The following is a 24,799-nucleotide window of genomic DNA, read 5'->3' on the forward strand; positions in this document are numbered from 1 at the left end:
GCCCATTCTAAAGCTTCCATCCCGCACAGCCCTCCATTCCATGTGCTTATGTAAGACTAAATGTCCCTAATATATCTGCCTCTACCACCACCCCTAGCAGTGTGTTCCATGCATCCACCACTGTGTAAAAAACCTACCTCTGACATCTCTCCTATACTTTCCTCCAATCACTTTATTCGCCATACTCACAACACGCTGGAGGAACTCAGCAGGTCGGGCAGCATCTGTGGACACGTCGACTCGCTTCCACGGATGCTGCCCGACCTGCTGAGTTCCTCCAGTGTGTTGTTATTGTTGCTTTGACCCCAGCATCTGCAGATTATTTTGTGTTTACTTTATTTGCCATTTCCGCCCTGGGAAAAAGTCTCTGGTTATCCACTCAATCTATGCCTCTTATCACCATAAACACCTCTATCATGTCACCTCTAATCCTCCTTCTCAAGGTTCTGTTTTCAGTTCAGTGAACCGATTTTCTCTCAGGCAGGGGTTCCCAAACATTTTCATGCCATGGACCCCGACCATTAACTGTGGGATCCGTGGACCCTAGGTTGAGAACCTCTGCTCTAGGATAAAACTAAAACCTAACCCAGCCATGGCATTTGTAACTCACTACTAATCTTTCCTATTACTCATTCGAGCCAATCCTGAACCATTTGTAGGGAATCACACTGATTGTGATGCCCAGTGTTGATAGAGGACAGATGGCATGAGCCAGTGATACTGAGCACACCATCCTGAGTTGACAGAACCAGCACAATACAGCCTTTGCATGTCCTGTCAAAATATATACCCAACTTGATCAGATAAAGGTTAAAGATTAGCTCTCAATTGTCACATGTACATTGAAACACACAGTGAAATGTGTCATTTGTGTCAACAATGAACACAATCCAAAATTGTGCAGGGGGCAGCTTTCTCGAGTCACCACACTACTGGCGCCAACATAGCATGCCCATAACTTACCAATGTCTTTATAACGTGGGAGGAATCTGGAGCACCCAGATGAAACCTACGCGGTCATGGGGAGAACAAGCCAAAACCTTGCAGACAGTGGTGGGGAATTGAACCCGGATCGCTAGCGCTGTAAAGCATTATGCTAAATGCTCGGCTACCACACCTATGTACAGAACGGGAACAGGCCCTTTGAACCTCAATTTCCATGGCAACCATGATGTCAATTTGAACTGCACATCTGTTTGCACATATTATATAATCCCTCTACTCCGTAAGAGCATTCAACATAGGAGCACAGTTAAGCCATTTGGCCCATCAAGTCTACTTCAACATCTGATCATAGCCGATTTATTATCCCTCTCAAACCCGTTCTCCTGCCTTCTCCCCACAGCCTTTTGCGCCCTTACTAATCAAGAACCCATCAGCCTTTAAGTATACCCAATGACTTGACCTCCACAGCCATCTATGGCAATGAATTCTACAAATGCACCAGCCTCTGGCTAAAGAAATTCCTCCTCATCTCTGTTCTGAGGCTGTGCCCTCTGGCTCGAGACTCCCCCAATATATTTCCTGGCTGTCATGAGCCTGTCTAAATGCTTCTTAAACATGGCTTCCCCACTTCCCTGGAATGGCTGTTCAAGGCACAACTCTCCGTGTAAGAAAAAATCTTACCATGCAAACCTCCATTAAGCTTTCTCCTTCTCACATTAAAGCTTTGCCTTCTACTAGATGACATTTCCACTGTGGGAAAAAGGCATTATTGACTGTGCAGCTGGCTCCCATTCCATTTGGATTAGGAACCAAGACCTTGGTACAGGGAGGCAAAGGGAAGCTACTGCATATTCAAACAAGGATAAATGATCCCTGTCCCTCTCAGCTCAAACTACCAAGAACAAGCAGCTGCTGGGTGTACCCACTGGGCTTCGTGCTCTTTATGTTCCAGGAAACGCTGCTGATCAGGTGAAGTGCATGTTGCAGTGATGGTTAAATCAAAGCAGCAGAAAGCATGGAACTTATCAGTTAGTGCAACACTACTACAGCTCGGAGCATCAGAGTTTGGAGTTCTATTCCGACGCCGTCTTTAACAAATTTGTACATCCTTCCTGTGAGTTTCTTCTGGTGTTCTAGTTTCCTCCCATGTTACAAAGACGCACTGATTAATAGGTTAATTGGTCATTGTAAATTGTCCTGTGATTAAGACTGTAAGATACGGGAGCAAAATGAGGCCATTTGGCCACTTGAGTCCGCTCCATTTCATCATAGCTGACCCCGATAGGCCCCAGTCTCCTGCCTTCTCCCTATAACTCTTCATGCCCTGACTAATCAAGAACGGATCAACCTCTGCCTTAAATGACTTGACCTCTACAGCAGTCAGTGGCAACAAATTCCGCAGATTCACCAATCTCTGGCTAAAGAAATTCCTCCTCACCTCCATCCCTCTATTCTGAGGCTCTGCTCTCTGGTCTTAGACTCCCCCACCACAGGAAACATCCAGTCTACTGAGGTCTTTCAATTTTCGATAGGTTTCAATGTGACCCCTCTGCCTCATTCTTCTGAATTCCAGTGTGTACAGGCTCAGAGTCATCAAACACTCCTCCTAAGATAAGCCTTTCTTTCATATGATTAGGCTAGTCTTAAAACAGATGGGTTGCTGGATCGTGCGGCTCACTGGGCAGGTAGGGCCTGTTCTGCACAGTGTCGTTATTTAAATAAATAACATGGATTGCAGACTTGCCTGACCCCGGCTCTGCGCAATGAGAACCTATTATAGAAATGAGTCCAACTTTCATTCCACAGTTAAACACCTGAAGTTTACACATAATTGAAAACATCAAGCTCTAACGATGAAGGAATGGGCTTCTGGAATGAATTGAGAATATATTAAAATTATTAACAGCTACTTCTCTTCAAACATTCGGTTCTAAAACCAACCAGCACCACCCTAATCAACACAGTTTAACAGCATTATGGCCTCTGTGACCAATCTGCATTAAAAAAGTACCTCCTGTTTGAAATAGTATACTTTCTTGTAACAGTTGTCAAAATTATACTGAACTTGTGTTTTTCTGATGCAATGAGCCTGTGATGCTGCTTCAAGTAAGTTTTTCATTGTACCTGTGCACACATGTACTTATCTATGACAATGAACTAGACTTTGACTTTGATGAAGAAGCAGAAAAATAGTTAGGAACCCTAGGAACCCCAGGACATAAGAAGACATTTCTTTCACCTCCCCTTCAGGATGGTAACCTACTGACTAGCTTTTTAAAGTGAGGTCATTTACAATGAAGAAAGTCTTCAGATATCCTGGACCCAGTACATCCCCGGATAATGAATTGGCCAGGTCAGGCTGCACCTACAAAAAGGATATCAGTTGCAGTTTTAGGGCCAGGTCCGAATATTCAGATGAAGAGTCCTTGACCTGAAATGTTGCCTGTTTCTCTCCCCATGGATGCTGCCTGGCCCGCTGAGTTCAGTTTAGTTTCGAGATACAGCACAGTAAGAGGCTCTTCCGGTCCAACAAGCTGCAACACCCAATTACACACGTGACCAATTAACCCACTAACCCGTACATCTTTGGAAAGTGAAAGGAAACAGAGATGATAGGTTCTTGATTAGTAAGGGCATCAAAGATCACGGGGAGAAGGCAGGAAAATGGGGTTGAGAGGGATAATAAATCAGTCATGATGGAATGGCGGCGTAGACTTGATGGGCCAAATGTCTTATGGAAACTGGAGCACCTGGAGGTACAGGGAGTCCTCGCAGTCGTAGGGAGAACATACAAATCCTTATAGGCAGAACTGAACCCAAGTCGCTGGTGCTGTAATGGTGTTACACTAACCACTATGCTATCATGCCACCTCCCATTTGTCACCATGTATTGCCAGCATTTTTAGGCTTTATTTTAGATTTTCAGAAGCTAAAGTTTGTTTTTTGGATTATCAGTAAAGACTTGGCCACCTAGATTTAACAATGTTAAGATGGGGATAAATACAGGCAGATACCTTGGCCTGAAACAATGGCTGTGGGATCTTTTACACCCACTCAGAGAGCAGACAGAGCCAAGCCTGAAGTCTCCTCCTGAACTGTATCCCTTCCACCAGTGCAGCACTCTCCAACACTTCCCAGGAGCATCACCAAAATCTTTGGCACTTAGGAAAAAATAACGCTGAGCCTTGGGAAAGGGTTTGGAAACTCCTCGAGAGGATTAACGTCCCATTCTGTGTTGTTGGACACTACTGTTCTCTAAGCCAGGCAACCTGACATGCCACAGCTAGATCAAAAGAGCAGAATTAGGCCATTCATCCCATCAAGTCTGCTCCCTCATGTCTGATGTATTATCCCCCTCAACCCCAATCTCCTGCTTTCTTCCTGTAACCTTTGACACCCTTACTAACCAAGAAACTATAAACCTCAGCTTTAAATATACCCAATGACTTGGCCTCCACATCCAACTGTAGCAATGAATTCCACTACATACACTACTCTTTGGCTAAAGGAATTCATCCTCATCTCTGAAAGGGATGTCGCCAAGATACATCAGTAGAGTTGGCCAGGGTTGGGTTCCAAACACCCGAAAATTGTAAGAGGAAAAGGAACGGAGGAAGTCCAGACTGTGGGACCTAGCGTCACATGCTGGCGGGCTGTTTCGTTACTAGGCTCAAATCGTCAATGAGTTCACCACAGTCAGCAAGGAAGGAGTCTGAAATCTCTATGTAAACCACTTCTCCCTGTCTGAGTGGAGTTTCCCTTTCACGTGCCTCTGAAACTACAACAGAACAATGCGAAACGCACACACAAACATGTGCGCCCATGTACCCACAAGCATGCATGTACATGCATACACACATACACTCACACACTTTGGTGATTTTGGTGGGAGCCACTGTTGGTTGAGAATAAATAAATCTAGCATGCCCTCCTGATCTAAAAATCTACCCTCCTGAACTTGGATGGGCACAGACCAACTTTGAAGCAAGCCTCAAAGACTTGGTAATTTGTATGGACTGGGTTCAGGCCTGGGGAGGTCTTGGTGTTCAGACAGATTTTTTAGAGCCCAGTGAAGACAGAACAAGTTATCTAACTGTACTTCTTCCAAGGGTGGTACTGACATGATGGCTCACCAACTCAAGGGACAACCATGTTACTTGTCACCAAATGAAATGGAGGAAAACAACAGGAGGTTGCGAACCAAGAAGTTGAACCAGAATGCCTTCTGATTCCAGTCAATAAAAAGCTGATGAACAGCAATGGCTGGAGGAGGAGGGTCCTGTTGGTTGGGATGACATCACAACTGGGTAACTAAAGCTGCTTTGGCAAAACGTGGGTAAGAACTGAATTGCTGGGTTTTAGCATTTGGCAAAGGCCTGTCAAGGGTAACTTCCCTTGAAGAGTCATGATGAGTTTGTGAAGACAAGGAATCCTGAGGTAATATCCTAGGAATCCAAAACAAGGTCCTTGCAGGAATATATGGTATACAATCGTACCAAATTCGTTGCCCAGATCTTAATGTGTGTCCTCTTAGAAATCAGCAAAATGAAAGGGTTTAGCAGCTTTTACACTGGAGACAGGGAAGATTAGGACTCTTTCAGCATGTTGATGCGCGCACAGATCTTCAGTGCTGGACCCAACTTGATGTTCATGGCACTCATGAGATGGTCCTCCTTCAGCAGGAGCAGAGCCTGCCCATCAATCTCCTGCGATCGGAATTCTTCCGCAATGTCCTTACAACCTGCATGTGGAAACCACACACAAATATCCTCAGTGAAAACAGCAATCAAAGGTCAGAGCAACACACATAAAATTCTGGAGGAACACAGGAAGTCAGGCATCATCGATGGAATTGAATAAACAGTCAATATTTCGGGCTGAGACCCTTCATCAGGGTTGGAAAGGAAGGGGCAATAAGCCAGAATAAGGTGTGAGGAGGGGAAGGAAAACAAGCTGGCAGATGACAGGTGAAGCCAGGGGAGGGGTTAGGTAGCTATGAGGGGGTCACTCAAAATAAAATGGGTAATTATATATCACACCAACATCCACACGACAGCGTCACACTATATTGAATCTGAATGGTGTAAGGTTAAATTTGTACCACAGTAGCAGCAAAGAGATAACGCAGAGATTGTTATGTTGACAATAATAGTTCTTTTTTCCAAGTCTGTGTATTAAATATATTCAAGCACACAAATTGTATCTGCAGTGAAAAGCCAGTGTACCAGGTGAATTAACACCAATAAAATTGAGAATTTTAGTTTCCAAATGCCTATTTATTCCTTTCTTTCAGTTTCAGGTATTTAGAGAAGTGATCAACATGTTGACGTTGTGTGGAGGCTTGCGTGCTTTAAAGACCCCATCGGGGATGCCAACTCAGGGTTACCGCTGTTGGAAGAGCTTTGGATGAGATGCCAGACGAATATTGATCCAATCCCAGCCCCAAATGGACAGACTCATGTCTGCCCCTCCCAGGCCACATTTTATCATGAATCGAGCCAACTTTTCAATCTATACTGGCTCAGTCGTCACCCAGAATGGAAAGGTTCACGTTCACAGTGCCCAGAGTCTGCTGTGTTTGAAAAGTATACTAGACTCTACAAGCTCAACACCCAAAGATAACTTTTCTAACAACAAACCAGCATGAAGATCACTGGAAACTCAGATCAAAATATTGTCACTCAATGTTGAAGGCATGTCAATGCTGAAATATGAATACCTCTCTAAAATTCTGACAGATAATGACATTGATGTAGTTGCCCTTCAAGAACCTCATGTTACCGAGAACTCTGCCCCATCTGGAGACACAATATCGGGATATAATAGAGTGACAGCTGTATTCCACAAGAAATACGGGACAGCTATTTATGCTAAAAGCTCATTTACTTCAATTTCCATTACTGGCGCCACATAGTAATATCCACAACACTACTATTCAAACAGGTCAAAATCTAACTCTAGTAAATGTCCATAAACCTCCAAATGAGGATTGGCAAAATCCACTGTTACCAAAAATCGAACACCCAGCAATATTCCTCACAGACTTCAACAGCTATACAATCCTAAAGATAAAGGGACATTCATCTCAGCTTGATGGCAACAGGTTACACACCAGAGCTCTGCTTTGTAACTCGGACCCCCACCAGCTACTCAAGAAATCCTTGGTGATTTTCCTCATAGTCAGCACAAGACCTGTGCTAATAAAGGAATAAATAGATATTTGGATCCCAAATACCCACTCATATTGCACGTACCCGCCACTCAGTGTAAAAAAAAACTACCTCTGACTCCCCCCCCTGCTATACTTTCCTCCAATCACCTTAAAATTATGCCCCTTGGTATTAGCTATTTCTGTCCTGGGAAAAAGTCTCTGGCTTTCTACTGAATCTATGCCACTTATTATCTTGTACACCTGTATCAAGTAACCTCTCTCACCCTTCTTTGCTCCAAAGAGAAAAACCCTCGCTTGCTCAACCTATCCTCATAAGACAAGCTCTCAAATCCAGGCAACATTCTGGTAAATCTCCACTCCTCATTAAAGCTTCCACATCCTTCCTATAATGAGATGACTAGAACTCAACACAATACCTAACTAGGTCTAACCAGGGTTTTATAGAGGTTCTTGAACTCAATCTCCCGACTAACGAAGGCCAACACACTATATGTCTTCTTAACCAATCAACTTGCAAGGCAACTTTCAGGGATCTTGGGACGTTGGCCTCAAGATCCCCGTTCCTCCACACTGTCAAGAATCATGCCAGTAACCCTATATTCTGCCTTCAAATTTGAAGGTGAATCACTTCACACTTCTCTGGGTTGAACTCCATCTGCCACTTCTCAGCCCAGCTCTGTCAATGTCTGTACGACAACCTTCTACGCTATCCACAACTCCACCAACCTTCCACACTACCCAAAACTCCCCCAACCTCTGTGTCATCTGCAAACTTACTGACCCATCCTTCCACTTCCTTATCCGAGTCAGTTGTAAAGATCACAAAATGCAGGGGGTCACAAAAGAGATCCCTGCAGAACACCACTGGTCACCCACCTCCAGGCAGAATAGGCTCCATCTGCCTTCTATGGGCAAAACAATTCTGAATCTACGCAGCCAAGTCTCCCTGGATCCTATGCCTCCAAACTTTCTGACGGTGCCTACCATGGGGAACCTTGTTAAATGCCTTATTAAAATCCATATACACCACATCCACTGCTGTATCTTCATCAATATACTTCGCCATATCCTCAAAAAAAAATCAGTCAGGCTTTTAAGGCATGACCTGCCTCTTACAAAGGAATATTGACTATCCCTAATTATATGCTTCCCCAAATGCTTTTAAGTTTGTCTCTAAGAAACCTCTCCAATAATTTCACCACCTCTGAAGTGAGTCTCGCTGGTCTATAATTCCCAGGGCTATCCCTACCCCTTGTCTTGAACAAATGAATAACTTTGCCACCCTTCAATCATGGTGCCATTCCTGTGGTCAGTGAGGATACAAAGATCACTGCCAAGGGCGCAGCAATATCTCCCCTCACTTCACGTGGTAACCTAGGGTATACCATGTCTGGCCCTGGGGACCCATCAATCCTAATGCTTTTCTCTTTCTTAATGTCAACATGTTCTAGCACATCAGCCTGCTTTACGCTGTCCTCACAATTGTCAAAGTCCTTCCCACTGGTGAATACTGAAGCAAAGTATTCATTAAGGACCTCCTTCAACCACAGGTACATTTCCTCTGCTATCCCTGATCGGTCCTACCCTCAGTCCAGTCATCCTCCTGTTCTTCACATAAATGTAGAGCACTTTGGTGTTTTCCATAATCCTACTTGCCAAGACCTTCTCATACCTTTTTCTAACTCTCCTAAATCCATTATTTAGCTTTTTCCTGGTTACCTTGTAACTTTCTGGAGCCCTTTGTCCCTCCTCCCTCATCTGCCTGTCGTCACTCCTCACCTGAATCCACCTCTCACCCATCGGTTCTTGCTACATGCCATCCCCTCACCTTTCTATACTGGGCTTCCCTCCTCTCTCCCTCTCTTCCCTCCTCCCTTCCTCCTGTCTTTCCTTTCTCCCTTCCTCCCATTTTTCATCCCTCCCTTCCTTTCTTCCTCTTTTCCTTTGTTTCGTTCTTTCTTTCTTTCTTTCCAGTTCTGCCAAGGATCTCAATCCAAATTGTTGACTGTCCATTTTCCTCTACAGATGCTGCCTGACCCTCTGAGCTCCTCCCAATCCTTTGTGTGTCCGTCATCAGCCCCTCCCTCAGGGCCAGGCCAAGCCTGCGGGTGAGGGCACACACCTGGCAGCGAGTGTATGAACTCCCACACATGATCGACAGTCCAGGTCGTCGGGTCGGCGTGCAGCACATCACCATATTCTGAAGCCTCCCTCATCCTAAGCTCACGCATCTCCCGCTCCCGCTCATTCTGGCGCCGACGAGTCGTCATAGCGACACTCACAGCCTCCTCAGGCAGTGGTGGGTTGGATGTGGCCGAGGCCTCTTCTGCAGGAGGGAAAACAACTGGTGTCTGGGAGAAGTGAAAAAAAGAAATCGTTGGTAAGTTGACTAATAAAATCACAGAGCAGAACTTTACAACTGTATGGTTAGTTTACAATGAAATCTGATGATTCAAATCCTCTCATCCTTCCTTCTGATCTCACGCCACACTCCTCTAAACCTTTCCTATCCATCTGCCAGTCCAAATGCTTTTAAAATTACACCTGCCTTGACCACTTCCTGTGGTAGCTCATTCCACATTCTGACCACCCAATGCGAAAAACTTGCCCCTCAGGTCCTCTTTGAACCTTACCACCCTCATCATAAACCTATGACTTATAGTTCTGGACTACCTTACCCTGGGGAAAAAGGACTGTGACAATCCACCTGATCTATCACTCATAGTCCCCGCTATGAGAAGTGGAAAAGGGCTCTGGTGAAACTGTGCAGGTCAATCCCCTGTACAGTGGATACACTGGATTACAGAAACATTGATAACGCCAACAGGTCATCCATGGCCTATGCTCCACTGGGAGATAAAAGTTCAAGAAGAAGAAGAATCCACCTTATTATACCCCTCATGATCTCAAAGTTCAAAGAAAATCTATTATCAAAGTACATTCTGTAAATGTTACCATAGACAACCCTGAGATTCATTTATTTGAGGCCATAATAAATTCATAATAGAATCAATGAAAGACTGCACCAACTTTGGTGTTCAACCAGCTGTGCAAATATAAAAATAAAGCAATAATAATAAAAAATAAACAATAATATCTATTTTTATTAACCCATCTAAGGACCCTCCTCAGTCTCCTTTGCTTCCAGGAAAATAGCCTTGTCTATCTCTCCTTTAAACTCAAGCCCCCCAAAGCCAGCACGATCGTTGTGAGTCTTTATTTTTTAATTTTTATTTAGATACAGCACGGTAACAGACCTTGCTGGCCCAACAAGCCCATGCTTCCCAATTACACCTAGGTGGCCAATTAACCTAGTAACCTGTACGCCTTTGGACTGTGGGAGGAAGCCGGAGCACCTGGAGGAAACCCACATGATCACAGGGAGAAAGTACAAACTCCTCACAGGCAGTGGTAGACCTTCTCAGGTGGCTCTACCAACAAGTGGCTCTAAAGATTTGTCCTGAACCCATTCAAAAAATCCAATTCCAATTTCACTCCATAAGCCCATCCAACAATGATGGAGCCCAAAGAGTTGTACAGCAGGGAAGAGGCACTTCAGCCCAACTCACCTATGCTGACTAAGATGCCCACCATACCAGGCACAACTGCGCAGGCGCATGGACGTCAGCAAGTTAGACCGGCAGAAGAATTTTAAAAGATGACAGCATTATAGAACGGCCGTTGGAAGAGGGAGTCAGAGTCGGAGGGCTTTGGCGATAACGGGTTGAAGTGAGGTAAGTTACCCGTGAAGAATAGGAATAGGAAGTATGTCTGCGAGGCCGGTGTTCTGTACTGGGTGTCAGATGTGGGATGTCCAAGAGACTCCCAGCCTCCCAGATGGCCACATCTGCACCAGGAGTGTCAAGCTGCAGCTCCTTAGGGACCAGAATAGGGAACTGGAGATGCAGCTTGATGACCTCCGTCTGGTCAGGGAGAGTGAGGAGGTGATAGAGAGGAGCTACAGGCATGTAGTCACACCGGGGCCTCAGGAGACAGATAAGAGGGTAACAGTCAGGAGAGGGAAGGGCAAGAGTCAGATACTAGAAAGTTCCCCTGTGGCTGTCCCACTTAACAAAAAGTACTCCTGTTTGAGTACTGTTGGGGGGGGGAACGACCTACTTGGGGGAAGCAACAGTGGCCATGCCTCTGACATTGAGTCTGGCCCTGTGGCTCAGATGGGCAGGGAAAGGAAGAGGATGGCAGCAGTGATAGGGGACTCTATAGTTAGGGGGTCAGACAGGCGATTCTGTGGATGTAGGAAAGAAACACAGATGGTAATTTGCCTCCCAGGTGCCAGGGTCCGGGATGTTTCTGATCGCGTCCACGATATCCTGAAGTGGGAAGGTGAACAGCCAGAGGCTGTGGTACATATTGGTACCAATGACATAGGTAGGAAAGGGAGGAGGTCCTGAAAACAGACGACAGGGAGTTGGGAAAGAAGCTGAGAAGCAGGACGTCAGAGGTAGTAATCTCGGGCTTACTGCCTATGCCACGCAACAGTTAGTATAGGAATAGAGTGAGGTGGAGGAATAATGCATGGCTGAGGGATTGGAGCAGGGGGCAGGGATTCAGATTTCTGGATCATTGGGACCTCTTTTGGATTACAAAAAGGACGGGTTGCACTCGAATCCCAAGGAGACCAATATTCTGGCAGGGAGTTTTGCGAAGGCTGTTGGGGAGAGTTCAAACGAGAATTGATGAGGGGTGGGAACTGAACTGAAGAGACGGAGGAAGGGGCGGTTGGCTCATGAATAGAGAAAGCTTGAAGGCAGTGGGAGAGGGAGAATGGGCAGGTGATAGAGAAGGGATGCGCTCAGACTGATGGTTTGAGATGTGTCTATTTTAATGCAAGGAGTACCATGGACAAGGTGGATGAGCTTAGAGCGTGGATTAGTACTTAGAGCTATCATGTTGTGGCCATTACAGAGACTTGGATGGCTCAAGGACAGGAATGGCTACTTAGAGTACCAGGCTTTAGATATTTCAGAAAAAACAGGGAGGGAGGCAAAAGAGGTGGATGCATGGCACTGCTGATCAGAGATCATGTCACAGCTGCAGTAAAGGAGGAAGTCATAGAGCAATTGTCTACTGAGTCTCTGTGCATACAAATTAGAAACAGGAAGGGGGCAATAACTCTACTGGGTGTTGTTATAGACCACCCAATAGTAACAGGGACATCGAGGAGCAGATAGGGAGACAGATTTTGTAATGGTGTAGTAATAACAGGGTTGTCATGATGGGGGATTTTAATTTCCCAGATATTGATTGACATCTCCCTGATATTGATTGACATCTCCCTAGAGCAAGGGATTTAAATGGGGTTAAGTTTGTTAGATGTGTTTAGGAAGGCTTCCTGACACAGTATGTAGATAAGCCTACAAGAGGAGAGGCTGTACTTGATCTGGTATTGGGAAATGAACCTGGTCAGGTGTCAGGTCTCTCAGTGGAAGAGGCATATTGGAGATAGTGATCACAATTCTATCTCCTTTACCATAGCATTGGAGAGGGACAGGAACAGACAAGTTAGGAAACCATTTAATTGGAGTAAGGGTTTAAACTAATGGTTCGGGAGGGTTTAAACTAATTTCAAGGGGGATGGGACCCAGAGCAATAGAGCAGTGAAAGAAGTGCATGGAGTAAAGCCAGATCTAACATACAGAGAGGCTTTGAGGAAAGAGTATCAGATTAAAGGGTGTAAAGGTAGTAAGAAAGAAGGGCTAAAGTGTGTGTACTTCAATGCAAGAAGCATCAGGAACAAAGGTGATGAACTGAGAGCTTGGATACATGCATGGAATTATGATGTAGTGGCCATTACAGAGACTTGGCTGGCACCAGGGCAGGAATGGATTCTCAATATTCCTGGATTTCAGTGCTTTAAAAGAGATGGGGGGGGGAGGGGAGGAGGGGTGGCATTACTGGTCAGGGATACTATTACAGCTGCAGAAAGGGTGGGTAATGTAGCAGGATCCTCTTTTGAGTCAGTATGGGTGGAAGTCAGGAACAGGAAGGGAGCAGTTACTCTACTGTGAGTATTCTATAGGCCCCCGGTAGCAGCAGAGATACCAAGGAGCAGACTGGGAGGCAGATTTTTGGAAAGGTGCAAAAATAACAGGGTTGTTATCATGGGTGACTTTAACTTCCCTAATATTGATTGGCACTTGATTAGTTCCAGGGGTTTAGATGGGGTAGAGTTTGTTAAGTGTGTCCAGGATGGATTCCTGTCACAGTATGTTGACAGGCTGACTAGGGGGAATGCCATACTAGATCTAGTATTAGGTAACGAACGGGGTCAGGTCACAGAACTCTCAGTGGGTGAGCATCTGGGGGACAGTGACCACCGCTCCCTGACCTTTATCATTATCATGGAAAAGGACAGAATCAGAGAGGACAGGAAAATTTTTAATTGGGGAAGGGCAAATTATGAGGCTATAAGGCTAGAACTTGTGGGTGTGAATTGGGATGATGTTTTTGCAGGGAAATGTACAATGGACATGTGATCGATGTTTGGGGATCTCTTGCAGGATGTTAGGGATAAATTTGTCCGGGTGAGGAAGATAAAGAATGGTAGAGTGAAGGAAACATGGGTGACAAGTGAGGTGGAAAATCTAGTCAGGTGGAAGAAGGCAGCATACATGAGGTTTAGGAAGCAAGGATCAGATGGGTCTATTGAGGAATATAGGGTAGCAAGAAAGGAGCTTAAGAAGGGCTGAGGAGAGCAAGAAGGGGGCATGAGAAGGCCTTAGCAAGTAGGGTAAAGGAAAACCCCAAGGCATTCTTCAAGTATGTGAAGAACAAGAGGATGACAGGAGTGAAGGTAGGACCGATTAGAGATAAAGGTGGGAAGATGTGCCTGGAGGCTGTGGAAGTGAGCGAGGTCCTTAATGAATACTTCTCTTCAGTATATACCAATGAGAGAGAACTTGATGATGGTGAGGACAATATGAATGAAGTAGATGTTCTGGCGCATGTTGATATTAAGGGAGAGGAGGTGTTGGAGTTGTTAAAGTACATTAGGATGGATGAGTCCTCGGGGCCTGACGAAATATTCCCCAGGCTGCTCCGTGAGGCGAGGGAAGAGATTGCTGAGCCTCTGGCTAGGATCTTTATGTCCTCGTTGTCCACGGGAATGGTACTGGAGGATTGGAGGGAGGCTAATATTGTCCCCTTGTTCAAAAAAGGTAGTAGGGGAAGTCCGGGTAATTATAGACCGGTGAGCCTTACGTCTGTGGTGGGAAAGCCGTTGGAAAAGATTCTTAGAGATAGGATCTATGGGCATTTAGAGAATCATGGTCTGATCAGGGACAGTCAGCGTGGCTTTGTGAAGGGCAGATCATGTCTAACAAACCTGATAGAGTTCTTCGAGGAGGTGACCAGGCATATAGATGAGGGTAGTGCAGTGGATGTGATCTATATAGATTTTCATAAGGCATTTGACAAGGTTCCTCATGGTAAGCTTATTCAGAAAGTCAGAAGGCATGGGATCCAGGGAGGTTTGGCCAGGTGGATTCAGAATTGGCTTGCCTGCAGAAGGCAGAGGGTGGTGGTGGAGGGAGTACATTCAGATTGGAGGATTGTGACTAGTGGTGTCCCACAAGGATCGGTTCTGGGACCTCTACTTTTCGTGATTTTTATTAACGACCTGGATGTGGGGTAGAAGGGTGAGTTGGCAAGTTTGCAGACGACACAAAGGTTAGTGGTGTTGTAGATAGTGTAGAGGATTGTCGAAGATTGCAGAGAGACATTGATAGGTTGCAGAATTGGGCTGAGAGGTGGCAGATAGAGTTCAACCCAGAGAAGTGTGAAGTGGTACACTTTGGAAGGACAAACTCCAAGGCAGAGTACAAAGTAAATGGCAGGATACTTGGTAGTGTGGAGGAGCAGAGGGATCTGGGGGTACATGTCCAAAGATCCCTGAAAGTTGCTTCACAGGTAGATAATGTAGTTAAGAAAGCTTATGTTGTGTTGGCTTTCATAAGTCGAGGGATAGAGTTTAAGAGCCATGAGATAATGATGCAGCTCTATAAAACCCTGGTTAGGCCACACTTGGAGTACTGTGTCCAGTTCTGGTTGCCTCACTATAGGAAGGATGTGGAAGCATTGGAAAGGGTACAGAGGAGATTTACCAGGATGCTGCCTGGTTTACAGAGTATGGATTATGATCAGAGATTAAGGGAGCTAGGGCTTTTCTCTTTGGAGAGAAGGAGGATGAGAGGAGACATGATAGAGGTATACATGATATTAAGAGGAATAGATAGAGTGGATAGCCAGCACCTCTTCCCCAGGGCAGCACTGCTCAATACAAGAGGACATGGCTTTAAGATAAGGGGTGGGAAGTTCAATGGGGATATTAGAGGAAAGTTTTTTTCTCAGAGAGTGGTTGGTGCATGGAATGCACTGCGTGAGTCAGTGGTGGAGGCAGATACACTAGTGAAATTTAAGAGACTACTAGACAGGTATATGGAGGAATTTAAGGTGGGGGGTTATATGGGAGGCAGGGTTTGAGGGTCGGCACAATATTGTGGGCCAAAGGGCCTGTACTGTGCTGTACTACTCTATGTTCTATGTTCTCAGGGGAAATATGAAGTCGGAGCAGTGCTGCCAGGATAATCAAGGACATGACCCACCCAGCCAACACACTTTTCGTCCCTCTTCCCTCCGGGAGAAGGCTCAGGAGCTTGAAGACTCATACGGGCAGATTTGGGAACAGCTTCTTTCCAACTGTGATAAGACAGCTGAACGGATCCTGACCCGGATCTGGGCCGTACCCTCCAAATATCCCGAACTGCCTCTCAGTTTTTTTTTGCACTACCTTACTTTCCCTTTTCTATTTTCTATTTATGATTTATAATTTAAATTTTTAATATTTACTATAGATTTGTACTCCAGGGAGCACGAAGAGCAGAATCAAATATCACTGTGATGATTGTACGCTCTAGTATCAATTGTTTGGCGACAATAAAGTATAAAGTATAAAATTATAAAGCTATCAGGCAGGAACTTGGAAGCATAAATTGGGAGCAGATGTTCTCAGGGAAATGTACGCCAGAAATGTGGCAAATATTCAGGGGATATTTGCATGGCGTTTTGCGTAGGTATGTTCCAATGAGACAGGGAAAGGATGGTAGGCTACAGGAACCGTGGTGTACAAAGGCAGTTAAAAATCTAGTCAAGAAGAAAAGAAAAGCTTTCGAAGGGTTCAAAAAACTAGGTAATGATAGAGATCTAGAAAATTATAAGGCTAGCAGGAATGAGCTTAAGAATGTAATTAGGAGAGCCAGAAGGCCATGGCGAGCAGGATTAAGGAAAACCCCAAGGCATTCTGCACGTATATGAAGAGCAAGAGGAAAAGATGTGAGAGGATAAGAGCAATCAAGCACGACAGTGGAAAAGTGTTTATGGAACTAGAGGAGGTAGCGGAGGTACTAAATGAATACTTTGCTTCAGTATTCATTACAGAAAAGGACCTTGGCGATTGTAGGGATGACTTACAGCAGACTGAAAGCTTGAGCATGTAGACATTAAGAAAGAGATGTGCTGGAACTTTTGGAAAGCATCAAGTTGGAAAAATCACCGGGACCGGACGAGATATACCCTAGGCTACTGTGGGAAGCGAGCGAGGAGATTGCTGAGCCTCTGGCAATGATCTTTGCATCATCCATGGGGACAGGAGAGGTTCTGGAGGATTGGAGCGTTACAAATGTTGTTCCCTTATTCAAGAAAGGGAGTAGACATAGCCCAGGAAATTATAGACCAGTCTTAGTTCAGTGGCTGGTAAATTGATGGAGAAGATCCTGAGATGCAGGATTTATGAATGTTTGGAGAGACATAATATGATTAGGAATAGTCAGCATGACTTTGTCAAAGGCAGGTCGTGCCTTACAAGCCTGATCGAATTTTTTGAGGATGTGACTAAACACATTGATGAAGGTAGAGCAGTAGATGAGGTGTATATGGATTTCAGCAAGGCATTTGATAAGGTACCGCATGCAAGGCTAATTGAGAAAGTAAGTAGGGATGAGATCCAAAGGGACCTTGCTTTGTGGATCCAGAACTCGCTTGCACAGAGAAGGCCAAGGGTGATTGTGGATGGGTCATATTCTGCATGGAGGTCTGTGACCAGTAGTGTGCCTCAGAGATCTATTCTGGTACCCTTCTCTTCATGATTTTTATAAATGACATGGATGAGGAAGTGGAGGGATGGGTTAGTAAATTTGCTGATGACACAAAGGTTGGGGGCGTTGTGGATATTGTGGAGGGCTGTCAGAGGATACAGCAGGATATCGATTAGGTGCAAAACTGGGCTGAGAAGAGGCAGATAGAGTTCAACCCAGAGAAGTGTGAGGTGGTTCATTTTGGTAGGTCAAATATGATGTCACAATATAGTATTAATGGTAAGACTCTCTACAGTATGGAGGATCAGAGGGATCTTGAGGTCCGAGTCCATAGGATACTCAAAGCCACTGCACAGGTTGACTGTGTGGTTAAGAAGGCGTACGGTACATCGGCCTTCATCAACCATGGGATTGAGTTCAAGAGCCGAGAGGTAATGTTACAGCTGTATCGGACACTGGTCAGACCCCACTTGGAGTACTATGCTCAGTTCTGGTCACCTCACTACAAGAAGGATGTGGAAACTATAGAAAGGGTGCAGAGGAGATTGACAAGGATGTTGCCTGGATTGGGGAATATGCCTTATGAGAATAGGTTGAGTGAACTCGGCCTTTTCTCCTTGGAGCAACGGAGGATGAGGTGACCTGACAGAGGTGTACAAGTTGATGAGAGGCATTGATCATGTGGATAGTCAGAGGCTTTTTCTCAGGGCTGAAATGGCTAACACAAGAGGGCACGTTTTTAAGGTGCTTGCAAGTAGGTACAGAGATGTCAGGGCTTAAGTTTTTTTACGCAGAGTGGTGAGTGCATGGAATGGGCTGCCGACAACGGTGGCGGAGGCAGATACCATAGGGTCTTTTAAGAGACTCCTAGATAGGTACATGGAGTTGTGAAAAATAGAGGGCTATGGGTATCCCAAGGTAATTTCTAAAGTAAGTACATGTTCAGCACAGCATTGTAGGCCGAAGGGCCTGTATTACGCTGCAGGTTTTCTATGTTTCTATGTCGATGTTTCACACTAGTCTCATTAACCACGGTTGGTCCGTGTCCCAATAATCCTTTCCTATCCATTGTTGTACTTGCCTTGAGCACCTCCTCTGGTGGCTCATTCCATGTACCTACCACCTTCTGTGTGAAGAAGTTGCCCCTCAGGTCCCTTTGAAATTATTTCCCTCTTGCCTCAAACCTACACCATCTATTTTTTGATTCTCTCTCCCTGGGCAAAGACTGAGTGTATTTATGCATGTATGACTTTGTGATCTATAAAGTTATAACAACCTTTTCAGGACAAAATTATCCTTTATGTTGTTATTGCTGGTAATCTCACAAGACCATAAGAGCAGAATTAGGCCATTCAGCCCATTGAGTCTGCTCCACCATTTGATCATAGCTGATTTATTATCCCCCTCAGCCCCATTCTCCCATCTTTTTCCCATAACCCTTGACGCTCTTACTCATCAAAAAATGATCAAAATCCACTTTAATTATACCCAACAGCTTGACCTCCACAGTGTCTGTGGCAATGAATTCCAGATTCACCACCCTCCAGCTAAAGAAATTCCTCCTCATCTCTGTTCTAAATGGACGTTCCTCTATTCTGGTTCCAGACTGTCATGAATGACTTATTATGAGCAGTTTTGCACCCCCTATCTAAGCACAGATATGCTGGCGTTGGAGAGGGGCCAGAGGAAGTTCACGAGAATGATTCCAAGAAGTGTTTGATGCTCTGGGCCTGTACTCCCTGGAGTTTAGAAGAATGAGGAGAGATTTCATTGAAACCTATTGAATATTGAAAGGCCTATATAGGGTGGACGTGGAGAGGATGCTTCCTGTGGTGGGGAGTCTAGGACCAGAGGGCACAAGCTTTGTTATATAAAAATGTCCCTTTAGAATAGAGATGAGGAATTTCTTCAGACGGAAGACAGTGAATCTGTGGAATTCATTGCCACAGATGGCTGTGGAGTCACTAGGTATAGTGGAGGTTGATAGTTTCCTGATTAGTAAGGGCTTCAAAGGTTAGGGGAAAAAGGCAGGAGAATGAGGGTCAATGGGGATAATAATCAGCCACGATGGAATAACAGAGCATACTTAATGGGCCAAATGGCCTAATTCTGCTCCTACCTCTTATGGTGTTATAAGTAAAACCATATTGCAATATGTTCCCTTACAACTGGGCATGGATATTATTGATCCCCACTCGGCTTTGTACTCAAGCAACATTAAAATTAACCCAGAAGTGTAACAAAGCATTGAGTCGGCACTTGTGTGTCTCACATCCCCTGTACCTGTCTCATAAAGTGATCTCCTGATGCTCCTTCAAGGATGCTGGCTCTCCGCCCCCGTCGACTGAACACATGAGGCTCCGGCTTTCTACTCCACCGTGAGCTCTTGTCAGACTTAAAAAGCCCCATCCGCCTGCTGCAGCCTACATTATACCTGGAGGAGAGGGGGAGGTGGGAAACGACTGGTGAGAACTCCTTCAAACAGAGAAGGCAACACATTACTTCATAAGGGGCAGAAGAACAGGAAAGTGCAGAGAAATCCCTGTAGAACATGGTGAGAAGTCAAAGAGAGGACACAGAAACCACTTTTATAAATTGCTGCACAAGCTGAAGTCGAATGAGAAACACTGACAGCTGGGGGTGGAGGCAGACGTAGGAAGACTTAACAAATTCTTGGATAGGCATGTAGATGAAAGTAAAGTGGAAGGAAGGATTCAATTGAATTTGTATTAGGTTCAATGACTGGCTCAATATTCTATGAACATTGAAAGGAGTCCAGGTGTACAGTAAATTTAACAAAATAGTTTACTTTTAATTGGTTGAGTATACTTAAATATTTTAATAGTTTTTAATTTACACTCAGTGGCCACTTTACTAGATACAGGAGGTAGCTAATAAAGTGGCCACTGAGTGAGTGTTTAGTCTGCTGCTGTAGCTCATCTATTTCATAGTTCAACATGTTGCACATTCAGAGATGCTCTTCTGCACCCCACTGTTGAGCATTCTGCCTGTGGATCCTTTGTAGCATTGTACTGTTTACTTTTTAAGCTGTATCGTAACCGCATCTTGTTATCTGTTAATTTGTAGTAATACTACTTTATCTGTTGTGTGTGAGTTATACAGCATGTACTGTGTTGTGCACCTTGGACTGAAGGAATGTTGTCTCATTTGGCGGTATACATTTGTACAGCTGAATGATAATAAACTTGAACTTTTCAGCATTTCCAATGTTTGAGAATGATTTAGGCTGCTTCACCGAAATACTTGGACATAGAGTCGGGGGGGTTTCTTGGGAACAGTCGGCAGCTGCAGAGAGACAAACAAAATTGACGTTGAAGATGCAAAGTAGAGAGAAATTCAGAAGAATAATTATAAATAAAAAGTACTTGAGATGTAAGTGGCGCTCAAGTTGCTTTTGGAGACACAAGAGACTGCAGATGCTGGCATCCGGAGCAACACATGATCTGCTGAGGAACTCAGCAGGTTGAGCACTGTTCAAGTTCAAAGTTCAATGAAAATTTATTGTCAAAATATGTATATGCCAGCAAATACTACCTTGAGATTCATTTTCTTGCAGACTTCCACAGAAATCCCCTTTCGTTATTCGATGCAAATCAATCAAATCTCCCATCATAATGTACGTCTATGTCAATCAATTAATAATTTACTTTTATCTCACAGTGGCCACTTTATTAGGTACAGGAGGTACTTAGTAAAATGGTCACTGAGTGTACTTCATATCTTCCTGAAGCACTTGCACATTCCAACGTGATTCCAATTTTCCATGAGGTACTGATACTGATCCATACATGAGTTTATGCTGCTTTCTAGCTCCACCTCCTCTCAGGGCAGACTAAGACTTTTGGAGAATTTTGTTCATTCATCACAGATGGAACAATCAAAAATAAATTAGAGGCGAAGCTTTTGATATAACATAGCACTCCAGATGTCAGGAGTTAGCAAGTTCCAAGAAACTTTATTGAAAGTATAACTTTTGTTTTCTGACCACTAAACAGCCTTGCAATGATTCCGGAATTCCACTGCATATTTCCGTGTTTGTGCCTGATCATATTTCAGATCATAATGTTTGGTTTAGTTCAGTTTGTGATGGGATTTATACAGGGTAATATAGTTTGTCTTGGCAATGAATCAATAAAAGGGAACCTGTAATATCTACACCAGAACCGCTCCCTCTGTCTGACTGTATATTCTGTGCAGAGACGCCAAGTGGAAAGAACTCCATCATAATTAACTTTGCACTCGATTTATTTTCTCCCCACAGAGCTTCAAAAGAAATGCTGGATGATTTTCAAGGTTCTGGGCATGTTAGAAAGCTTGGTAGATCTGCCAATCTGATAGAGATTGCTTTCATCACATCTTTTGGCAACATTTTGGACTCAGAATGATTGAGACTGACACATATAGGTCAGCCTGCAGATATTAAGCACAAGTTTGAAAACAAGCTATGCCTGTTTTATGTAGTCACCATTGCCAAGTGAGGAAATTATTTTCCTTTTAGTCTGTTCAATAATCCATGTATTTAAAACAAAAATCTGTTCCACTCCTGCAGTCTGCCTCACAACTATATTCTCGTGTTGAAGCACAAAGTTAAAAATGTGCAATAGGCAGCTTGGACTCGGAGACAGGAATAACGATGTCTTTTCTGTGGCTGTATGTGCTCTTATGAAGGAATAATTATCCTCTACCTCTACAACACTATAAATCAACTAACTGAAAAGAAGCCAGCGCACATAAAGCAAGCTGATAACTCACTCTGAAAGTTCATGTAGTTAAACTTTTGAAAATCTGCCCACTACAATTCCACCCCCTACAATTCACCTACCGACACAACCAATCAACAGACAACGCAATAGCCACTGCTCTACATACCATCTTTAAACATCTAGAGAAGAAGAATTCTTATGTGAGAATGCTGTTCTTGGACTACAGTTCAGCATTCAACACCATAGTTCCTTCCAGGCTCGACAAGAAACACAGAGACCTTGGCCTTGACCCTGCCTTGTGCAGCTGGATCCTGAACTTCCTGTCAGATCGTCAGCAGGTGGTAAGAGTGGGGTCCCTCACCTCCACCCCTCTGTCTCTCAAAACAGGAGCCCCTCAGGGCTGTGTACTGAGTCCCCTTCTTTACTCCATGTATACCCATGACTGTATCGCCACCCACAGCTCCAATCTGCTAAATAAATTGATTGGCCTGATCTCAAACAATAACGAGGTGGCCTACAGGGAAGAAGTCACCTCTGACACAGTGGTGTCATGAAAACAACCTCTCTCCCAATGTCGCAAGAACAAAGGAGCTGGTTGTGGATTACAGGAGGAATGGAGATGGGTTAATCCCTATTGACATCAATGGATCTGGGGTTGAGAGGGTAAACAGCTTTAAATTCCTCGGCATCCACATCACCGAGGACCTCACGTGGTCTGTACACACCAGCTGTGTGGTGAAAAAGGCCCAACAGTGCCTCTTTCACACCAGGTGGTTGAGGAAGTTTGGTATGGGCCCCCAAATCCCAGGAACTTTCTATAGGGGCACAATTGGGAGCATCCTGACCGGCCGCATCACTGTCTGGTATGGGACTGTACCTCCCTTAATCACAGGACTCTGCAGAGAGTGGTGCGGACAGCCCAGCACATCTGTAGTGGTGCACTTCCCAAGATTCAGCACATTTACACGGACAGATGTATAAAAAGGTTCTGGGCATGTTAGAAAGCTTGGTAGATCTGCCAATCTGATAGAGATTGCTTTCATCACATCTTTTGGCAACACTGGGGACCCGAGTCACCCAAACCACAATCTATCACAGCTGCTATCATCCGGGAAACGGTACCACAGCATAAAAGCCAGGACCAACAGGCTCCGGGAAGTTTCTTCCACCAGGCCATCAGACTGATTAACTCATGCCGATTTGAGTGTACCAGTACTCTATATTATATTGACTGTTCTATTTATTATAAATTACTATGATTGCACATTGCACATTTAGATGGAGATGTAGCGTAAAGATTTTTACTCCTCATGTATGTGAAGGATGTAAGAATAAAGTCAGTTCAATTCATTAACTGAGCCGACTGCTACGATATGATGGCTTTCTCACACTGTTGCGCTCTTCACCAGCTCCACCTTGTGTGTGTGTGTGAGAGAGAGAGAGAGCGGGGAGGGTTATACACTAAGTGGCCACTTTATTATATACCTCCTGTATCTAATAAAGTGGCCCCTGAGTGTATGTTCATGGTCTTCTGCTGCTGTAACCCATTCATTTCAGATTTTGGTGTGCTGTGCATTTATAGATGCTCTTCTGCATGTGTAACGTGGTTATCTGAGTTACTGTCGTCCTCCTGTCAGCTTGAACCATTCTCCTCTGAACTCTCCCATTAACAAGGTGTTTTCACCCACAGAACTGCCGCTCACTGGATTTTTTTTTTGCTTTTCACTCCATTCTCTGTAAACTTTCGGGACTCTTGTGTGTAAAAAAACCCAGTTCAGCAGTTTCTGTAATACTCAAATCACCCCGTCTATCACCAACAATCAGTCCACAGTTAAAGTCACTTAGATCACATTTCTTCCCTATTCTGGTGTCTGCCTGAACAACAACTGAATCTCTTAACCACGTCTGCATGCTTTTATGCATTGTGTTGCTGACAAATGATTGGCTGATTAGATATTTGCATTAATGAGCAGGTGTGCAGGTGTATCAAATAAACTTGTCACTGAGGCTACGTCCACACGAGACCGGATAATTTTGAAACAGGCCAGTTTCGCGTAAAAACGATAGGTGTCCACAACAGGCATTCTTAAAAATATCTCCGTCCACATTAGACGGATATTTGGGCGAATCTCCTCCTACTGGGCATGCGCAGGACACACAGAAAACAAGCGAAGAGGAAACGGTATACTTGGTGCGCGTTTGTCCAGTTCCAGACTAGAAAAACTTAAAAGGAATTGCTGTTGGCTCTCACGCAGGAGGACTTAAAACAAAAAAAAACAAATACTGGAGCGTATGGAGACAACCGACAGGGAGTTCACGGACAGTATGACCCGGCTGACAATGAACACTGAAAAACTGACTAACTCTGTTGCATTAATAAAGCACCTTGATAAATGCATAAAACATGTCTGCATCAGTGTTATCTTGTATTTCCATACAATGTTATATTAGGCTGCTACAGATCTATTGTCAGAGAAGTACTTGCATAAATAGGTAAACCACCTTCATACAAGCAAGGACAGGAAATAGGGCAAAGTGAGTATACTTATTTATTCAGTAAGCTATGGGTCAAAGTATTTGGTGAGTACATTTCTGACTCTTCTGGCTTCAGTCTCGTTGCCGTCTGTTCTGAAATTGTTCGGCTGTGTTGGGGGTTGCATTCAAAAAAGCAATGAAATGTCACGCTGCTGCCATCTGTTCCAACACGTCATGACAGCATTTTAAAAAATATCCTTTTACCCCATCTGCACTGCTCTGCACAATCGGTGTTATCAAATTTACACACTCCAGAGGGTGTTTTAGAAAATCTCTGTTTTCCGGGGAGAAAAACGCCGTTTCAGTGTGGA

General features: G+C 44.4%; 1 protein-coding gene across 1 annotated transcript in view; it reads right to left on the bottom strand.

The window, feature by feature from the left end:
• Positions 1–283: 283 nt before the first annotated feature.
• Positions 284–24,799, bottom strand: part of phc3 (polyhomeotic homolog 3 (Drosophila)) — a 177,129-nt gene continuing 152,613 nt past the window's right edge. Inside the window, exons 15-17 of the mRNA XM_063045305.1 lie at positions 19,513–19,663; positions 9,240–9,468; positions 284–5,686 (exon numbers count right to left, since the gene is read on the bottom strand). Of these exons, the coding sequence (XP_062901375.1) occupies positions 5,532–5,686; positions 9,240–9,468; positions 19,513–19,663 (535 nt within the window). The 3' untranslated portion in view covers positions 284–5,531. The remainder of the gene's footprint in view (positions 5,687–9,239; positions 9,469–19,512; positions 19,664–24,799) is intronic.

This window comes from Mobula hypostoma, chromosome 4, assembly GCF_963921235.1.
Source record: "Mobula hypostoma chromosome 4, sMobHyp1.1, whole genome shotgun sequence".
Taxonomy (NCBI): Eukaryota; Metazoa; Chordata; class Chondrichthyes; order Myliobatiformes; family Myliobatidae; genus Mobula; species Mobula hypostoma.